A 20,232-nucleotide genomic window follows, 5' to 3' on the forward strand; every position below is an offset into this window, starting at 1 on the left:
AGGGGCTGGGGAAAGGGGGAAAAAACCTTCCCAGGCCTTGTCATCAGGGAGCAGGGATTCCAACAAGCAGCCTGGCAGGGGCTTTGTGCTCAGGGAGAGACTCCTTGGGGAGGTGGTTTTCACATCTTGGACTCTCAGCTGCAGAATGCTTTCCTTACATGCAAAGGACCCAGAGCACCCACCTGCAAGACCCAGGAAGGGAGGTGGAGGCCCTCAGCCTCCCCTGAAGAACCTCCAGGTCTAGGACAGGGAGCACACACTTGGAGAATCACAGCTGTGGGGGAGGTTGGGCTGCCCCAAGGCCTGGGATGACGATGACGGGTCACAGGGATCCTTCCTGGGAGCCTTCCATCCTTCCCTTTTTCTCCTGTGGCATGTGCTCATGCTTTGTGCAAACTTTGGCCTGATCTTCAGAGGGCCTGAGGAAAGGATGGACCTTGTGGGCCTCCCAGGGGGGCGGTGGCAAGGGGACCCTGGATGTCAGTGTGAGAGTCCCAGATGGGCCTGAGCCGGCATGTGGTTCTCCACCCACCTTGCCTAGACAGTGTGTGTCGTCCAGGGACCAGACCTCTGCCGTCCAGCTCGGTTTTTTTTGACGGAAGCAGCTTTTCACGCAGGTAACTGTTGGGACTGAGCACCCAGGCCCGGGCCCCAGTTTCCTGACAGTAAATGGGGATAAAGATGGGTCCTTACCCTGCAAAAATAAGGTGCTCTATCCATCTAGGGAGGACACACTGTGTATGATTTTCTTCCTCGTCACCAGGCAGGGCTCCAGCAAGCAGAAGCCCTCCCCTACCTGGGCTGCCAGCCACGGGCGCCTACACTGTGCCATCGGCAGTGGGGTGGCGAGGGTCCCTGGAAGAGGTACAGCAGCCGAGTGTGGGTGGGGTGGGGACCAGGGGCATACCAGCAGGTCCGGCCCTGGCGGCTCCACTCCCCCACCCTCAACCTCTGGGGAAAAGCAAAGACCAAATGAATAGAAGGCCCGAATAGTGGAATGAGCGATGCAAAAGATTGCCAGCTTGGGAAATTGAAAGTAAAAACCCATGAGGCTACCCAAGAGTAAAAATAAAATAAAAAAGATGGCAGTATAAAAGGAGATCAAATAAAATAAATACAAGCTGAGAAACAGTGAGAATGAGATGAGAGAGGTTGGCAAGAAGGGGCAAAGAAGACCAAGTAGAAATGGACAACGGACATACAGAGGGAGGGCCAAAGGCGCGGTGGAGGGAAAGGGGGAAATAGGTAATAAATAAAGATTTTTTTTAAAGATTATTTATTTATGATAATGAGAGAGAGAGAGATTGTGGAGTGACAAAGCTTTCAGTTTTACAATGATCGGGCTTCCCGGTGAAGCACCCCCGCCTCTCCCTCCGTGCTGCCGGTTCCTCCATAGCTTCAGCAGTAAACTCCTGGCTCCGAGGAGCACTCTGACGGAGATCCTGATGGGCCAACGGATCTTGTCCCATCCTTCTTTATTTCCTTGCAGGCAAAACAGGAATGCCACCTCATGGGTAAGACGCAGGGTGCCAGGCACGGTGCCCACATGCGGGCCATGCTCAACAGATGTAGTTAGAATCAGTATAACGGAAGATCTTCGTAAAAGTGGGCACCTGTGCTGGCTGAACTCTGCCAGAGGATTTTTGGACTCAGTTTTAGTTTCTGTGAACTCATCCTTGTGTAGTTAGGAGCACACCAGGAAGGTTGAGTCCCGAGTCTGCCAGCAACTGACCTGGTACCTTGGGGGGCATGTCACTCACTCCTTTCACTGAGCCTCATTTTCCCTCTCTGTGAAAGGGGTATGCATTGTAGGACCCAAGTTTGCCAATTATCTTTTTTCAGCCCAGTTATATCAATGTAAGGGTGAACTTGCTCATGAGGCAGGGTGGCTTCCCCAGCAGGCAGCTTTTGCAGTCCCAGAGGTTATCAGGGCTTAAGGGGACCAGGCTGGCTGGGATCGATAAGTAATTAAGGGTTCAATGGACCTGATAAAACCCCCAGTCATAGCCCACGTCCCTGGAGCCTGGCAATCCCAACCTCAGGTGGCAGGGAAAACTAAACGTCTGGCCTAGAGGTGGGTGTGCACAGGGACAAGTGTCTCGGGGCCCACCTCCCAGCTCTAGGAGAAATGTGACCTGTGCAGAGTTCCCCATGTGGCCAGGCAAGTGCAACCCAGGCCATTCCAGTCTGGCAGGGAAAGCTGGCTTGGGAGTGTAGGCATTTGAGCACCAGGAGATGAGCATTTGGGGATGGTGAAGGACCCCCCCCCACACTGTGGGAGGTAGAGGGGGAGGGGGCACCTAGGATATTGCCCCCAGCCAACAGCTTCCAGGGGATTCCAACTGGAGTCACAGCCCCCAGGTCCCAAACCAGAGGGGCCTCATCATCCAAACTACAAACTGGTAGACGTCTCCTCAAAACTCTTGGGGTTGGCAGGTTGAAGGGGGTCTTGAGGGCTGTGGTGCTGCCATCACGCGCGGGCTCTACCTCCCGAACAACACACATCAAGACAACTTCCAACTGGGTCAGAAGCATCACGGGCTTTACTAACACACCGAGGAGGCCCCGACAGGTGAGTCTGGGCATCCCTGACCCTATGGCTCTTGACTTCAGATTTGAGCCCCTCTTGGTGATCGCACCCACTCTCTCTCCAAGGTGGAGACAGTCCCATAGGGAGGGACCAGATGGACACACAATAAAATCCATCCTTTATTTCTCTTCTTTCTACAACTTTTTGGCCAGTGAAGGCTGGACTTTTGAGAGAATGAGGATGGGGGAGTGGCGGGGAGGCCGGGTGGGGCGTATTTTAGAACTGGAGGCCCCAGGATACCTAAGCTTCCCCGAGGAAGGGCGTTTGCACGGCAGAGCACCCAGCTCCGGCCCAGCCTCCTCCCCGCGCCCGCATTCCCTCCTCTGGCCCGCGGGCCCTCCTGGAAGGCACCGCGTGCGCTCAGGTGGTTGGGGCCACCGGCTCTGCCCCCCGCCGCTGAGTCAGCCCCATCAGCCACTGCAAGGGCTGCCCGGCTCGGCCCTGTCTGCACAGCCGCTCCCCCACCTTCTCCAAAGTAACATTTGTCAATGACTCCTGCGTGGTTGGCAGCTTGCGAGGCACACGCGCGCGCACACACTGAATCCTTTACCTCCCTGCCTTGGCTGCCCGGCCCGCGTCAATGCCCGGAGGCCTGTCTTCCTTCTCCCTCGGTGCGCCTCCTCCCCCCTCCCCACGGCGCCGCTCCCGCTAAGCTTTTAGAGCGGTCACCTCCTCCAGGAAGCCCTCGGGCTCCTCCTCGCCGGCCGGGCCGCGTGCGTACAGGGCGGCTCCGGGGGCCTCTGCTGCGCCGCGCACCTGTGCCCCTGCGCGGGGAGCTCCCGCCGAGGTCTGCGGCTCGGCCCCGGGCTTTCCCGGGGGGCCCCCGCGCGAGGTGCGCCCCCCCGACCCCCGGGGTCTGCGGCGCGGAGCGGGGCCGGCGGGGCCGGGGCGGCGGGGGCGCGGGCAGGCTCGGCCCCGGCAGCGGGCGCTGCGCCCGGGCCCGCGCGGGAGGCTCCGGGCGCTTGGGAGGCTCCTCACGTCCAGGCGCCGCGGCCACGGCTGCGCCGGTTTCCGGCCATGAATTAGGCTTCAGAGCCCGAGCCTCCGGCCCGACTCCCGGAGCCGCGGCCCGCGGGCGGGGGATGGGCGGCCGAGGTCCGCGCCGCGCCGCGCGGGGGTGCGAGCCGCCCGGGGTCCCCGCGCCCGCCGCCTCGGGGCTCCCGGCCCGCGCCCCGAGGGCAGCGCCCCCGCGCCCCGGGCCCCCCCGCCCCCGGCCCGGAGCGCCGAGCCCCGGGCGCCCCCTGCGAGCCGCCGGCCGCCGAGCGCGCGCGGCGGGGCCGAGGCTCCGCAGTCACGTGGCCGGGAGGAGGGCGGGGAGCAGCGGGCGGAGGGGAGGGGGAGCGGCGCCGAGGGGCGGGGGAGGGGAGGGGGCGTCCTCCGCAGCTCGCTCCTCGCCGGGGCTCAGACGCGCCGCGAGCCCGGAGCCGCCCGCCGCCGCCGCCGCCGCCGCCGCCTCCGGAGCCTCCGGAGCCCCGAGCCGCCCCCGCCTCCCGGCCTGGGCCCGGGCCGCCCGCCCGCCGCAGCCGCCGCGCAGGGGAGCGCAGGGGAGCGCAGGGGAGCGCAGGGGAGCGCAGGGGAGCGGGAGCCGAGCGCAGGGGAGCGCAGGGGAGCGCAGGGGAGCGGGGCCGGCGGCGGCGGGCGGGCGCGGGGCTGGGCGCGGAGGACCCCGCGGGCTCGCGCTGCACCCGGGCCGGCGCCTCCCGCCGCGCCGCCCTCGGCCTCGCCCCGGCCCGGGCGCAGGAGCCGCGCGCCCGGGGGACATGGAAGCGCTGACGCTGTGGCTTCTCCCCTGGATCTGCCAGTGCGTGTCGGTGCGGGCCGACTCCATCATCCACATCGGTGAGCGCGGGCGGGGGCGGGGGCGCGGCGTCCCAACTTGGCGGTCGGCGGGCCCCGCGCCCCGCGCGCCCCCCGCGCCCCGCGCCCCCGGGCTCCGGCCCCTGCGGCCTCCTCCGGCGCCGGGGGCCGCGCGTCCACACCCGCGCCCGGGCTCGGGCTGGGGCGGCGGGGGGCGGCGGCGGGCACGGCCCCGGGCGCGCCAAGTTGGCGGGGCGGCATCCCCGAGGCCCGGCCGGACCGGGCGCGGGCGGGCGGGCGGGCGGGTGGGCGTCGCCCGGGGGTCCGGCCGCTGCCCTCGGAGCCGTGCCGGGCGCGCACGACCGTCAGCCTGTTAGAGTGGACGCGGCGCCCGCCTGCCTCCCCGCGCGCGTGTGTGCGCGTGTGTGCGCGTGTGTGCGCGTGTGTGCGCGCACCTCGGGGGCTGTGTGGGCGTCTGTGCACCTGCCGCGGCCGCCGCAGCCCGAGCCCGGACGGTCCCGGAGTTTCCCGCGGCCCCGGTCCCGGTCCCGGTCCAGGTGGCGGCGGCGGTGGGGGGGAGCGTGGGCGGCGGGGGGTGGGGAGGACTGTGCGCGCCGAGCGGGAAGGGATGGAGGGAGGGAGGGAGGGAGGGAACAGGGAGGAGGTGGGGCGAGGCGGAGGGGGCGCGGGGGAGCGCGTGGGAGTCGGTGGCAACAGGGGGGAATCCCAGGAAGTTGGGCCGGGGGGGGGCCGAGGGCGGCTGCTCTGGGGGAGCCCCTCTGCAGTCGCCTTTCCGGAAGTTAGGAAAGACCAGCGAGCACAGAGAAACTGGGGGCTGGGAGGTGTGAGGAGGCAGGGATGATGGGACAGACGGGAGGGGAAGGGGGAACTTGGGGGGAGGGGTGGCGAGGCACTAGGACCAGGCTTGAGCTTCGTGAGCTGCATCGCACCGCCCCCCCCCACCCCAGGGCCCAGCACCGAACCCGCTTCCCACTCCGGGGATGGGGGTCGGATCTGGCGGTCAGCATTGCGGCTCTGGGTGTAACGTGGAACCCGGGCCTCCCTCCTCCCAACCAGCCCCCAGCTCAGGGGGATCAGCGGGCCCACCCTGGGACCCTGGGGACCCTGGCGGCCCCGGCGAGGGTGGGGGAAGACTCCTGAGTTGCCCAGGCTGCAGGGCTGGGCTCTGGCGAATGGGACCGATCTCCCCTGGAAGCGCAGAGTCGCCGCCGAGGCGGTGCTAAGCGCGTAAAGGGCCAGCGGGAGGCTGCCCTGGAGATGTTCGTGGTTCTAGAAGGCCCTTTCAAGAGCGGGTACCATAGGAGCTCCTCAGCCCCACCGGGTCCAAAGGCGAGGGGTCTAGGGTACAGTCCTCTGTCCTCCCACATACACGCGGGAAGGAGAGGCGGGGAGGGATGGAGAGCAGGAGGTGGAGCCCCCGGAGCCAGGCTGGGAGCGACCTGCTGGTCATCCAAGGCCCCTGCGCAAACAAGCCCCCAGGCGCAGCGAACTCACTGTGGACCTGCTTGCTCAGCTTCTCTCAAAAGGGAATCTCAGGGCAGAAGGAAGTCCTTCCATCATCGTGGGATTGGGGCCGGGGACATTGCCCTGCAGGGGAACTTTCTGGCTCCTGCTGTGGGATTCACGGGGCCGTATCAGGGCATTTGGGTGCTGCCCGAGGCCACTCCGGCTTGGCTCAGTCCGTCGTGTGGGGCACGGCCGGGACATGAGGTGGTTTGGTTGCAAGACACGTGTGTGACCTGGTGGCAGCGTGTGCGGTGTGCATGTGTAACTCATGTCAACTGCGTGCACATGTGCGCTGTGTGGGGGCTGCACTCCCGCTGTGGTCGGCCCAGGCGAGCTGCAACCCCAGCCTGAAATTCCCACCCGACAACCAGCTAACCTGCCGGCAGCGCGACCTGAGGGCCAAGGCGGGCTGGGGGGTTGGGAGGGAGAGCCCCTCCTTGGGCCGAGTCGTGACCCCTCCTCTCCCCCAGGTGCCATCTTCGAGGAGAACGCGGCCAAGGACGACAGGGTGTTCCAGCTGGCCGTGTCCGACCTGAGCCTCAACGATGACATCCTGCAGAGCGAGAAGATCACCTACTCCATCAAGGTCATCGAGGCCAACAACCCGTTCCAGGCCGTGCAGGAAGGTGAGCAGCCGTGGCACCCCAGGCCCCAGGCGGCGGGGACACGCAGGGGGTGGTGACCCGTTCGGCTGCGGGGAGCCCCCGGTGCGCCAGGGCAGGGTGCGCGTCATCCGACCCACCCCACCAAGCGGTGGTGAGCGGGGGCCCCCTGCGGGGCGCGTGGCGCTGAGCGTGTGGGTGCCAGGGCGCCCCGTGCTGCCCGCGCAGGCGTGTGTGGCGCAGGCCCGTCTTTGTTGCCTGTTTGCGGGTGGGCGTGCCTGCGAGCGGGGTACCTGCGTCGTGCACCCCGACCTCCAGGGGCCGCGGGCTCCGTGTGTGAGTGGAGAGCGCCCGGCGCCGGAGTCCGCCGTCCCCCAGCCCGGAGCACCACCCGGGGGGCGCGGAGTGTCGTGCCCCGGGGCCCCTCCGGGCTCCCGGCCCTGCTCCTCCTCCCGCTTTGGAGGAGCCGCTGCTCTCGGTCTCGCCGTCCCCGCCGCGGGCGGAGGCGCTGTCGCCTGGGCCGGAGGTGGGCGCTGTTTGACCAGGAAAGGAGCGCAGCTGGGCTTCAGGAATCCTGGTCCTGCCGCCGCCCGGGCCGCAGCCTCTCCCTCAGGTCCAACCCCTGGCGGGGCGACAGGTGTGCGGGCTGTGGTCGCTGCAGCGGCACCCTCTGTGGCACCCTCTGTCGTCCCCTTCTCCTTCTCTCCCTGTGACCTGGCTCGAGGCCGGGCTCTGGGACCTGGGTGTTTCCTGCCCGGCACCAGCCACCCTCCTGGTCAGGGCCTGTGGCGCTTTCCACTCCTGGCACCTGCTGCCTTTCCCTCTTGGCCTTGCTCCCCAAATCCCTAGGTTGACTCAGGCCCTGACCTGGGAGGGTGGAGATGGGGGACGCAGCTGGTGGCACAGGACTTGGGATTCCTCTCAGGAGGACCGGCAGGACAGTGGGTGTAGGGAGGAGGGGGGCTAGCTCAGGGTTCCAGGCCAGCTCCCCATCCCTAGCCCCATTCTCCGTGTCGCATCCTTCTGCTGCCTGGGGTCATATGCTGGCTGCTGGGCTCCTGGGCACCTGCAAGGGTAGGGCAGTCCGTGTCCAGAAGGTCACAGCTGGTGCTGGGGAGAACTTTGTGCTAGAAGGAGGTCTGCGGGAGTCTCTGTTGTTGGGTGCAGAGGAGGGGAAGGCTCACCTAGCTGTGAGCCCTGCAGGCCTAAGGAGGTCTTGAGGTGGGGGTACAGACCTGTGGGTCTGAGTGTTTTTGGAGCAGCCGTGAGTGGGATGAGGCCAGCGGTGCCTATTGTGGGGTCTCCTGCTTCCAGCCTCGGGAGATCTCCATCGGCTGATATCCACTGAGGTATGGGACGGAGGATCTGTGTCCTTTGGTGTCTGAGTAGCCTACCAGCAGTCCCTGTCCCCCCCTCAACCCCGGGACTTCTCTTCTGTGTGCCCCCCTTGCATCTCCTTGCAAGTGTTTGCTGGGGGCTCCAGCCAGGGCGAGTGGGCCCTCCTTAGGCAGAATGACCCTAATTGGGGTGGGGATCTGGGGTGATGGACTTCTCCAGTTACATGCCACAGTTTTTACACTGCCTCCTGCTCCCCTGACACTGTTTTGATATGTTTTTCTCTGTGGACAGTCAGTTTTTGTGCTTCAGAGTTGAGGACACAGGTGGACATATGCATTTCTGTGCTCCCAGGGGCTCCCAGCTGGGTGGAGATCTTGCCTGTGTTTCCCACATGCTGTTTTGGCTCCTCCTCATTCCCTGTTGACATTCCTTGCTTCCTTTGACTTCCCTCTGCCGTGTGGAGTACTCCAAGCTCGTTCATTTTGCTTCTGGATGATGCCCAACCCCCGCCGCCCTCCCCCCACCCCATCAGCAGGTCCCCAGGGAGTGAAGATAATGCTCTTGCCCAGGGTTACAGTCTCAGGCAGGTAACACACATAGGCGAACGGGGCAGCTGGACTCTGCAGGGCCTGGAGTGCGGGGTCTGGAGAGGTCATCACTGTTAAAAGGAGCAGCTGTTACACGGCTTTAGATGATTTTACCATTTGGGAATGAAAATCCTAGGGTTGTAGATGTACTGTTTTTTTTTTTTTTTTCTGAGAGGAGCCCCAAATCTGAACCTTAATGTAAAATCTGATTTCTAACGGTTGTCAACTAATCAAGCAATTTAAGCAACACCGTGCAAACCAAGCAAAACACACTTACGGGCCATTCAGCCTTCAAACCCCAGTGTACCTTTGTCCTGGAGACACAGGGCTCCTCTGAGGGCCCGTTTGCGGTTGACACCTTGCTTTTCCGGATCTCTATTTTTATGATTGGAAAGATGTTTCAGGCTCCAGGGATGGCAGGTTGACAGCCTCAGGGGGTGTGAGAGGGAGGGTACGTATCTATCCAGAGGTATGGAGCTGGATTCTGATGACCAAGGGACATCTGAAGCCATCCAGGTAGAAGGATACTGGCCAGGTGTTGCTGGGCTGCCTGCTGCCCATAGAGTGCGTGCTGGTTAAGGCTGGCGTGCGCTTTCCTCTGATGAGCCGTGTGGGCAGAAACCCATGACCTTGCACAGCCCTTGGGTATCTACAAGGGACGGGAGCACGCAGCCCCTCGAGGGCTCAGGGAGTGCAGAGCGGTGCTCAGAGGCTCCTTCTCCCCAGCCTGGCGCTCAGCTGGGGAGGCCCTCAGCTCTCCGCAGGTCCCTCCTTCTGTGCTCCGGGATGCTGTCCATCTTGTGGCCTGGTCCTGCTTGGTGGGCACCTTCTCTGTCTCCTGGGCCTGGACAGTCATTGCCGCAGGCTGTGGGGTGGTAGACACAGTTTGGGTGGCAGAGGAAAGGACTTCTGGGTGGAGGGTGGACGCTGATGGAGGGCAAAGGCACACCGGGGCTGTGTGTCCATGGTGGACTGGACAGGCTCCCAGTGGATCCCCCAGCGGATCCCCCCAGCAGGCTTTGGATTGAGGTAATGCTGCCTCCATTTGGCCGGAGCGGCAGCGCCATGCAGGGACAAAAGCTTGGTTGCCGGAGCCTGAGAAACTGGGTTAAAATTCCTCTTGCCTCGTTGGTAGTATGATCCTGGGGGGTGGCCCGGCCCCGCCTTGAGCTTCTGTTCACGTATCTGTTAAAAGGAGCCAACCATAGTATCTGGCTCCTGGGATCATCGTGAGGATTAAATGAGATGAGACATGTATAAATCGTCTGCAGATCGCCTGTGAAAGGTGTTCAGTAAACACGAATTCCCTCTCTGTCCCTTGACCCAACTGTGAATCCATCTCGGCTTCTCTTGAGGCTGTTGATATTTCCAGCTGCACCACTTCTTAAGCTGCTGAATTCCTTGAGAGCAGACTCTCGCTGACCTTTTCATTTTCAGCATTTTGCTAAATGTCCCCCCCCCCGATTATAAAAGAAATGCATCGCTACAGTAAGCATGAATCAATTAAAGAATGGAGAAAAGGAAAAGACTATGCACGCTCTTTATATAAAATATGGAAAGTACAGAAGAGCATCACGAAGCAGAACAGAATGCTTCAGAATTTTACCAGTTAGTTCCTTCTAGTCTTTTTTCACTCCCTGTATTTTGTAAGTGCTGAGAGCTCCTGTTCTGTGTCACTGGATAACCTGTTTTTTTTTTTTTTTTCATTTAACATCTTACCGGGTTCTTCTGAAATCGCTGTAAAGTACGGGTAAACACTACTCTTAGCGGCTGCATATATTTTACGATATTCAAGACAATGTATTTAAAAAAAAATAGAATCATTTCCTTGCTGAGATATGCTTAAGTATTACCGAAGAGAACAAGAGAATCTGCTTTGTTGGTCCTGAGATTTATACCTGCAGTTTCTTTGGTCTGATTTTTCTTTTTAAGATTTTATTTATTTATTCATGAGAGACACACAGAGAGAGGCAGAGACACAGGCAGAGGGAGAAGCAGGCTCCATGCGGAGAGCCTGACGTGGGACTCGATCCCAGGATCCAGGATCACTCCCTGGGCCGAAGGCGGCGCTCAACCGCTGAGCCCCCCGGGCTGCCCATTCGGTCTGATTTCTTTTTTTTTTTTTTTTTTTATGATAGTCAGAGAGAGAGAGAGAGAGAGAGAGAGAGAGAGGCAGAGACACAGGCAGAGGGAGAAGCAGGCTCCATGCACCAGGAGCCCGACGTGGGATTCGATCCCGGGTCTCCAGGATCGCGCCCTGGGCCAAAGGCAGGCGCGAAACCGCTGCACCACCCAGGGATCCCCTCGGTCTGATTTCTGTACAAGCTCCCAACAAACTGCCTTTTGAGACACTTGGTCAGTTGATGTGAGAGAATGGGTCCCGTTTAATAAAAATATGAGTTTGATGAGGATTTGAAGTTAGCAAGCGGTAACACCGCAACAATGTTTAAAACGTTGTGTCTTGGATGGAGCTGGCAAAGTCCGTCTTAACAGTCAGTGAAAATTTGCCTTCTGGGTGCGAGAAGAAACACTCGTGTGTCAAAAAAATTTCATATTGTTTTAAACTGTTTGCCAAGAAGAAGATTATATGAGCGCGTAGAGGCATCAAAGAAGTGGCTGAGCAGGAGCGTTCTCCGTCCGCGGCGTTACCTTCTGGAAGTAAAGGGCCTGGGTTATTGGTCACATCGTAGACGTGTATCCGTCATAGGAAGGAGAACAATTTAGGGAAGAGGAAGGAAGGAGAAATGTACGTGAGGCACTCTTCCTTTTTTTTTTTTTTTTTTAAGATTTTATTTATTTATTCATGAGAGACATAGGGGGAGAAGCAGAGACACAGGCAGGGGGAGAAGCAGAGACACAGGCAGAGGGAGAAGCAGGCTCCCTGCGGGGAGCCCGACATGGGACTCGATCCTGGGACCCCGGGGTCACGCCCTGGGCTGCAGGCGGTGCTAAACCACTGGGCCACCCGGGCTGCCCTGCACTCTTCCTTTTAATGACAATAAGCACAGAAGTGTTTTAGGGAGACAGGGTCAAAGATTACCCAAGTATAGCTTTGGTGTTTGTAGAATAAAACAATGACACCAAGAAATAAGATGAGGATAAAATGGGAGTGAAGCGCAGTGAGTTTGCCCATGCCCGCCTGACGGTCTTGGCCACTTTGTGTTGGTCCCTCCTGTGGTCAGCCTGCTCCTCCCAGGCCTGCTGCTGCCTGGACACTCTGCTAGGTGTCCCTCCCTGAGCTTTGATGCCCCTGGCATCTTCCTTGGCTTCTGTTCAGGGGGGCACAGCCAGTGAGGCCAAGTCCTCGCAGACCTGCTGGCGGACCCGCTTCTCTTGGGGGGAGCCTACTCGGTCACTGCCCCAGGGACCCCGGCCTCCCTGGCGTGACGTTAGTGACGTCGTAACGGTGCCTCGAGGCCCATGCCATCCTCCCGTCCAGTCGGCTGTATTGATCTTCCCCGGGTGCTGAGACAAGCTTTGCCACTCGGTTAGCTGGTTAAAAACGGAGATTCCTTGTCACAGTTCTGAGGTCCGAGGCCTGATGGACGGAGGTCTCGCTGGGCTAAGATCTGGGTGCCGGCCGCGTGAGTTCCTTCCGGAGGCTCTAGGAGGGTGTCCGTTTTCTTGCCTTTCCAGCTTCCAGCAGCCACCTACCCCCTCAGCCCCGCGCCCCTTCCTCGGCTCCCACCTGCAAGGGTGGGCAGGGCCCTTCTCGCAGGTGTCCCTCGGCCCCCACCCTTCTTCCTCCTCCTCGCCAGCACCCTGTGACTTCCCTGGGCCCGCCTGGACCATCCAGGATGCCCTCCCTGCCCTAAAGTTGGCCGACGAGCAGCCTTGATTCTCCGACACGAAGCCCAATGTATCCCCGTGGCAGGGATCTGGATGTGGGAGACATAGGGGGAGGCCACCGTCCCGCGACCACGCTGGCACAGCTGGCGGTGCCCGTCGCCGCCAGGGTGCGTCGTCCCCCTTCCCTTCCTTCTGCACGGCGACCTGCTCTCCATCCCTGCTGGAGTCGTGTGGGCCTGTGGCCACGTTTCCATGTGGGCCACCTTGCCCTGGAGATGGCCTGCTGCAGGCCTGTGGCCTTACTCGAGCTCTCCGGTGATGTAGTGACGTCCTTCCTGGGCCTGGAAGCTGCTTGTGCCTGAGGAAGTCCCAGGGAAACCTGCTTTCCCCAGAGCCGGATGGTGAGGCCCCAGTGTGTGCCGCCACGCAGGCCTGTACCCCCTTCCTGTCTGGGCACGTTCTCAGGCCCTCCTGCCTCCCTCACGTCGCGCCTGGGCCCACCTGGGGTCCAACGCGGTGCCTGTGCAGAGGCCATGGGCTCTTCTCGGCCCCAGGTGCGTTCTTGTGTGGGACGATGGCTGTGGCTGCAGGTGGTGGCAGGTGGTCACTAGAGGGGGCTGGGGCAGGGAACCATCTAGTCCCCTGACCACTCACCAGCCTGTGGCTTCAGCATTCTCCTTCACTCTGGGGTCCACACATGCTCACTTCAGAGTCCCCACTCCTGCCTACCCACATCCTTGTGGTTTGGGTTCTGGGGGCTTCCCCTTAGCATCCCCGTTGCTGTGGCCTCACCCTCCCTGCCCCCAGATTGGGTGGTTGGATGTAACTGGCAGCGAATAGATGGGCACCTGATGCCAGGTGAGTGGGTCGGAGCCATGTGGGCCCAGGTGACATGCGTGTCCTCCTGCTGCCTCCAAGCCATGGCAGTCACCTCCCCTGGAAACATGGGAGCTGTCCCGGCCTTCCCACCTGGAGCCGCGGGCTGGGTCTCCGGGTGTCTTGCAGAGGATGGTGGGCACCCAGAGCTGTAGCCTGTAATGGCGGAGAGACTTTCCCCGCATTCTTGTAGTTGTGAAGTCCCTGGCTTTGTCCCTTCCTCCTTCTCGACTTGGCTGTGCTGCTGCCGCCGAAACACCTGGATCGTGTAGCCTGTATTGCTTCCCCCTGAAGCCCTTATGACCCAGGTGGGTCCCTGGATGTGACTCTTCTGAGGCTCAGCTGCCCAGGCCCCTGCCCGCTGGGTGTTCTGCGGTTCTCTCGTATCAGCTAGGAAGACTGAGTGACGTTGTCGTGACAGACTATCCCGATGTTTCAGTGGCTTTAATGTAACAAAAACGTGTCTCCTGTTCGTGCTGCGAGTCCAGCCCTGGTCGCTGTGGAGTTGGGCTCATTGTGGCCGCTCGGCTTGAATATTGCCAGTTGCTGTGCCACATGGAAAGGGGCCCTGGGGGGGTCTCAGGCTGGAGGGGACGCCGGTCACTTCTGCTTTACAGCCTGGTGGACAAAGTGAGTCATGTGGTTCCAACTGGGGGTCTAGGAAGCCCAGACCTACCGTGTGCCCGGAAGGAGGGACAACTAGAGAGGTTTGCTGAGCAATGGAAAAGTCCTCGTGTTTCCTCAGTGGCTCCGTAAAACAACAACAAAGACACAAAACACCCCAGACAGCTTTGGGTATTGGGTCCTCGTGGGGCCAAAGCCGCAGCTCCTGTGGCTTCCCCTTTGCCCACTCACTCAGCCGTCGCCCGCTCTGGAAAGCTCTGGCTTCGGCATGTGGGGTGAGCGGGGGTGGCCAGGAAGCCTGGGTTCCCGTCCCCCCCAGACTCTCAAAAGACAGCCAGTCTTGTGTGTGCCCACCTCGTCCTCCGTGAGCCGCGGATGGGACGGGCACAGCCTCAGAGGACTTGGGTCGCTGCCTCCTGAGTGGCCGGGGCAAGATGGGCGAGCAGGCCTGCTCGTTGCCGGGCCCACCCCAGGGGCCCTGTGCAGCCGACCGCCCCTTTGCCCTCTGCCCAGGACCCCCGCCCGCGTCCTCCCCCGGGGGCAGCTCTGGCCGGCTCCAGCCCTGGGCTCGGGCCAAGGGCACGGCTGCCATGGGCCGGGCATCCCGACAGGCCTGGGGCCCAGGGAGGCGTCTGGGGCCATGTCCAGGGTCCCATCGGCTGGGTTCTGAGACCTTCCTTCCCACCTATGAACAACCGCATTTCTGGCCGGTGGACACGGATGGAGGGGAGCCGCGATACTCCGTTCTGGGCCGAGGCGCGGGCCAGGTAGTGGGCGGTGGCGAGATGGCCCTCTCCGGCTTGTCTCTGGGTCCAAGCTGTGGGTGAGGCGGGCTCCCGGGGGTGGCGCCAGCACTGCCCGCCGGGCCCCAGGGTGGTCTTCAGCGTGGGCTGCAGCCCCTCCGGGCAGCCCTGGGGCACGTGGCCCTGGCTGCTGCTGTCCACGCGTCCGCGTCCTCACATCAGTCCTTCCCTGGCCCCAGACAGGGGCGGTGGACCCCCAGGTGCGCTGCTGCCTGCCCGGCCTGCTCCCCGCCGCTGCCCAGCCTGGCCCTCCTGCTCCCCATGCGGGAGTGGACGAGATGCCCTGGGGCCACGGTGGGCATGGGGGCCTCGTGTTTCCACTGCGGACCCGGGTTCTCGGCCCTGCTGTGCCGCCCGACCCTGGGCAGGTGCCTCCTCAGCAGGCCGCAGGGCTGACGGCGGGGAGGTCAGCTGGACGGTCAGGTGGGAGAGGCCCCGAACTGCCCCGCCGAGGGCCAAGCAGAGGCGCGGTCCCCGCGTGGTCCCACACGGAACCGGTCCCCTCCTGCTTCCGGCCTGGGCGGGGCGGGCTCCCCAGGCCCCGGCAGCGCTTGGGCAGCGTGGAGCTGGGGTGGCCCTCCCGGGCGGCCCCGGAGGATACACGCAGACCCCTTGGCTCCCGTGGAGCTCGCTGGGGCCATCTCCGTGGGCCAGGCCTCAGGGCTCTGCAGACCGTGGTCCCATGCCGTCATCGTCATGCGGCAGCCCTGCTCCTTGGCCTGCAGCCTGCCTGGCCTGGCCTCCTGCTCCGTGTGGGCGGACAGGGGTCAGGCCGGTCCCGGTTCAGATCCCGGCTCTGTGACTCCCTAGCTGGGTCTTGAAAGGTCACTTGCCCCCATCGGAGTCTCAGTTGCACTCCTGCGGAGTGGGGCTGCCTGGCGTTGTGCGGACGGGTGTGGAGGGGTCTCGCCAGCAGGGAGGGGCTATGGCAGGCCCAGCCCCACCGTGGCCCAGCAGGAGCGCTCAGCCTTGCGCGGGGTACTTAAGTGCGGGCGGGCACGTAGGGTGTGCGGGAGGCCTTTGCTTTTCCTGTGTCTTGGCGCCCTGCCGAGGGTACATGACACCCCCTGGTCTCTGGGCTTCCTGGGTGCTGCCCCCCGTTGGGCAGGGACGCGGGCCCTGCAGCCGGCCCTTGCCTCTGCTCCTGGCCTGGGGCCGGGGGCTTTCTTGTGTTCTGTGGTCTGGGTGCGGGCGAGACAGGGAGGGCCGTCTCCTAGGCCCTGGCCTGGGCTCCCCGGGTCTGCCTTGACCGTGTCCTTTTGGGGGGCTGGCGCCCCAGTGGGGTGACCCGACCAAGCTCTGAGCTAGGTTTGGCGGCCTTCCGTCCTTGCCAGGCCTGCGGACGCCCGATGCTGCTGCCCCTCAGCCCCTGTTGGCTCCCAGGGCGCCTGCCCTCGCCCGCCGCTCCCTGGGGCTCTTGGGGTCCCAACGAGCCCGTGGGCCGCCCCTGAGGCCTGTAGGCTGCCAGTCTGTGGGTACGTTTGTCCCTGTTCCTGAGCCCCCAGCGGGAGCCTCGCCTTGGGCGGCTCAGGGCCTCTCCTGTGCTCCTGTGTTTGGTGACGTCCCCTGGAGGCGGTGGGCCATGGGAAGGGATGACTTGGTCTCGTACCTTTTTTTTTTATAAATAGAATCTTTTTTTTTTTTTTTTTTTTAAGATTTTATTTATTTATTCATGAAAGACACACAATGAGAGAGAAGCAGAGACACAGGCAGAGGGAGAAGCAGGTTCCATGCCGGGAGCCCTATGTGGGACTCCATCCGGGGACTCTAGGTTCAGGCCCTGGGCTGAAGGCGGCGCTAAACCGCTGAGCCACCCAGGCTGCCGGGTCTCGTGCCTTATTATATCCTCAGCTCCAAGGCAGGGACGTGCGTGGGAAGTGGTCAATAAGCACCATTTCCCCTCCGTCCTTGGAGGGAGCCCTGGGTGGGTACGTGGTCCTGTTCCTGGGACCCTGGACGTCACCCCAGTGGGTGCTTGTTGTGGTTGGTCAGGAGGAAGCTGTGGGTGGCTGCCACGTGGCCCCTTGGTGTCATGGCAGTGGGGTGAGGGGCAGCCCCCCGGGGTCCCTGCCACGAGGGTCGGCAGGTGTCACCAGGTTCTGGTGTCCGGAGCCGGAGGAGGGCTGAGGCCAGGGGAGGTGCGGAGGGGCAGGCCTGCGTGGGTGCCCGGAGATTCGTGCAGCGGAGACTTCACCCCGGGTGTGGCGGGTTCTGGAATAGGGTTTTGGGAGATGGTCAGGTTAAGATGAGGTCTTGAGGGTGGGGCCCTCATGGTGGCATCGGATGCAAGGCTGGAGAACTGGCTGTCTCCTGCTCCCGGCCCCGCGCCCGGCCCCTGCGTGCTCCCTGCCTCCGCCCCCACCTCAGCCTGCACCCCGCCCTCCGCGCCCGCACGCCGCTGCCCAGGCGGCACCCGAGCCACTGGAAAACAACCAATGCTGTCATCTCCCCCTCTGGCTGGAACCCTTGGGGGCTCCAGACCCTCGCCAGAGGTGCGGCTCCCAGGACCCCGGCAAGAGCGGGCCCCGGCTGCCTCCCTCCTGCGCTCCCCTCGGCCTCTCCTCTTCAGCCATGGTGGCTTTCCTCCCGTCTCTCCAACGGGGACGCCTGCCCCTGCTCCGGGGCCTTTGCACATGTTTGTGTCTGGTATCTGGAAGGTGTTTGAATGACGGGCTCTGTCTGCGCCTTTCGGTGGCCTCAGGTCTCAGGGTCCTGGGAGGCCCCTTGGGCACCGTCATCACCGATCCAGGCCTTCTTCGTGGGCTCCCCACCTGCACCTGGAGGTGTCTGTCTTCCCGAGCGTCGTCAGCTTTGTGGGGGCAGGGGAGCGTCGCCCAGGGCCAAGCCCGGTGCCTGGCCCTGCTCGTGGGTGCTCGGCAAGGCTCCCTGGGTGGCCGACGGGATGGGGGCCCAGGGGCCCTGCCCTCCGACACCCCTGGGAGCTCACAGCCCTGCCTTGACGTTTGTCGCATCTACAGCAGCCCCCAGCCCACTTGTACCAATGCATCTCCTCTGCTCGGCTTCCTCCTGCCAGGAGAAGGGGGGGCCCACGGCACAGCCTCTCCGTGGCCGCGGGCGCTTCTACGGGGTGTCCAAGGGTGCGGTGCAGGGGGCCCAGTCACCAGGAGGAGTTCTTGCACTCAATGGCCAGAGCCAGAGGCTGTGTCGGGGGAAGGCCTTTCCTGACCTGAGCTGCTGGGGCAGGGGTGAGGGTGCGCACAGGGGCGAGGAGGTGGAGGGGGCCGCGCAGGGGACTGGAGGCGGGAGGTGGAGACTGGGCTGCAGGTGCCGGCCGTGGGGCCTGTGGCTGGCAGGGTGTGGGGGCTGAGCCAGAACTCGCGTGTTGTTGTTATTATTTTTTAAAAAGATTTATTTATTCGAGAATGAGACAGCAGAGGCGGGGGGGGGGGGGTTCTGCTGGGCCAGGCTGCGGAGCTCCTGCCCGGAACCTGAACTTCATTAGGGGCAGGACAGCAGGTGCGCGGGGCTGGTCAGGACTGGTGAGTGCCTGGGGAGCTTCTGGACGGTGACATGCGGCTGCACGGGGACCACAGGCCTGCCCTGTCCTGGAGCCTCCCCGTGCCCCCTGGTGCCTCCCCACCCCTGGTACCTCCCGTGCCCCCTGGAGCCTCCCTGTGCCCCTTGGAGCCTCCCCGTGCCCCCTGGAGCCTCCCCATGCCCCCTGGTGCCTCCCCGTCCCCCTTGGAGCCTCCCCATGCCCTGGAGCCCCGCCGTGCCAGCAGAGAAGGCCGGCTCTCCCCCCTGCCTCGGGCCTCGGTCTCCGCATCAGCTCGCAGTCCCAGCCGGTCAGGTTCTTCAGGAGGCCTCCCTGGCTGCTCTGCTCCCCTGGCCTGGGCCTCCTGTCCTGTGACCCCTGTCTCGTCGTGCCACCGCCTGGCAGCACTGCCTGCAGGGTTCCTGGCACATGCGGGGCTGGAGTCCTGTTCTGCCTTGTCCGTCCCTCTGGTATCATACGTGTGGGCCACAGACACCTGTGGGAGTGCATACACGTGCGCCCTGCTGAGTTCACGGACATGCGCCTGCAGGCTGGCTGAGAACCCAGGGGTGGGTGGGCCCAGGGGTTGCCTCCCCAGGGAGCCCCGTCCTGGGGGAGCCTGTCCGGGGGCTGCTGGGGGTGTGCTTGGGGTCCTGGTGGGACTGTGGCAGGGTGGCTGAGCCCGGGTGCCCCCGGGGGGCTGTGGAGAGTTCCTGCCTCTCTTGGCCTAGAAGTTGTTGCCCTCGCACATTTGTGGGAATTCTAAGCCGAGTTCCCTAACCTCCTGTCAGGAAAGCCTGCTGGGGTCTGAAGCTACTCTCCGCATTAGCCACGTTCATTGTGTGGGCATCAGGAGCCCCGGTGCTGGCCTCAGCAAAACGGGGATGTTTACCCACCCAGAGGTCGTGTAGCTTCAGGCGTGGCTGGATCCAGGAGCTCCGCGGTATCCTGGGACTCTGCTTCCATGTCTGTATCCTTGTTGCTCCCCCAGCGCTGGGTGGGCTTCCTTCCCGGGCTGCCCACCCGATGCCTCACTAGCCCAGTGCCCCCGTCCTGCCTGTGGGGAGAGGCTAACAAGAGGCTCACAAGAGTCCCTGGATGGCTGCTCATTGGTCTGGCCTGGGGGTCGGCCCCTCCCGGGGTCCGTCCTGTGCCCATGGAGTGGGTGCCCTGCCTGGCCCGGCCCGTGGCTGCCCCAGCCCCTGTGCCAGGAGTGAAAGGGGTAGAGCGGGTGTGGCGGTGCAGCCCAAGAGGACGACGGATGCCGGGCCTCAGCAGCCTGCTGCCCCAGGGGCTCCCCACACGGAGCCTCTGGGAGACCCCAGGCCATACTGCCTGGAATCCTCTCTGGGGCAGGCGGGACTTAGAGGGGCAGGAGCCGGGGTCAGAGCCCTGGCCCGAGGGAGGCCCGAGGGAGGAGGAGGGAGGTCGTGGGTCAGGTGTGTTGACACGCAGGACACAGCCATCTGAGCTGGGGGCGGGATTTGGGCCGTGGTGCGAGTGGGGGCCAGCCTGGGGGTCAGTGCGGCGGGGTGGGAGGGCAGCAGGCGTGACTGGGCCTCAAGCCCCCTCCTCCCCAGGGTCGCGAGGCCCCCATGGGCCTGGTGAGACCTGGGTCCTCCCCCCGTCCTGCCGGGAGGCAGTGCCTCATTCCCAGGAGGTGGTGTCGGTGCTCCCTGGGCTCGTGCAGCTCCTGGGGTGACCGCGGTCTTGTCCCTCCCACTGGGTGTGATGTGAACACCCTTCCCTGCAGATGGGAGCAGGGGACCCCATCTTGGCCGGACACCCTTGACCCCCGCTGCTCATGTAGCCGCAAGCCGTGCCTTGGCCCTAGATGCAGGATCGCCTCCCTGGCTAGTCTGTTCTATCCCCACGCCACCCATGGCCCGGGCTCCCACTCCCTTCTCCAGATGGCCCATTGGAGACCACCCCTGGGAGCTGCCTCCTGGAGGGAGGGCGCCTGGGCTGGCGGCCAGGGACCCGGCCTCGCCCCATCCCTGCCCTGGCTCTGCTCGTGCTTCTGCCCAGTGGGGCCGTTGCCCCCGATGTGGGGCCGCTGCCGCAATACTAGGAGCTGGGGGGGTCCTCCCGGCCAGGGCTCCTGTGGCCTCCAGGCCCACCTCTGTCCCGCTCTGGATGACCGAGGGAACAAGACCCTCTGCACCGTGAGGCACGGCTCCGGCCCTGCCCGATCCCCAGGGGC

At 63.6% G+C, this 20,232-nt stretch overlaps 1 protein-coding gene across 3 annotated transcripts in view; it reads left to right on the plus strand.

Moving 5' to 3' along the window:
* The first annotated feature begins 4,241 nt into the window (after positions 1 to 4,241).
* The window catches only part of GRID1 (glutamate ionotropic receptor delta type subunit 1), a 638,733-nt gene continuing 622,742 nt past the window's right edge, over positions 4,242 to 20,232 (plus strand). For all 3 annotated transcript variants that reach the window (XM_041750337.1, XM_041750339.1, XM_041750338.1), the window contains exons 1-2: positions 4,242 to 4,429; positions 6,385 to 6,540. In XM_041750337.1, the coding sequence (XP_041606271.1) occupies positions 4,351 to 4,429; positions 6,385 to 6,540 (235 nt within the window). In that variant the 5' untranslated portion in view covers positions 4,242 to 4,350. The remainder of the gene's footprint in view (positions 4,430 to 6,384; positions 6,541 to 20,232) is intronic.

The sequence above is a fragment of the Vulpes lagopus genome, chromosome 3, assembly GCF_018345385.1.
Source record: "Vulpes lagopus strain Blue_001 chromosome 3, ASM1834538v1, whole genome shotgun sequence".
Classification (NCBI taxonomy): domain Eukaryota; kingdom Metazoa; phylum Chordata; class Mammalia; order Carnivora; family Canidae; genus Vulpes; species Vulpes lagopus.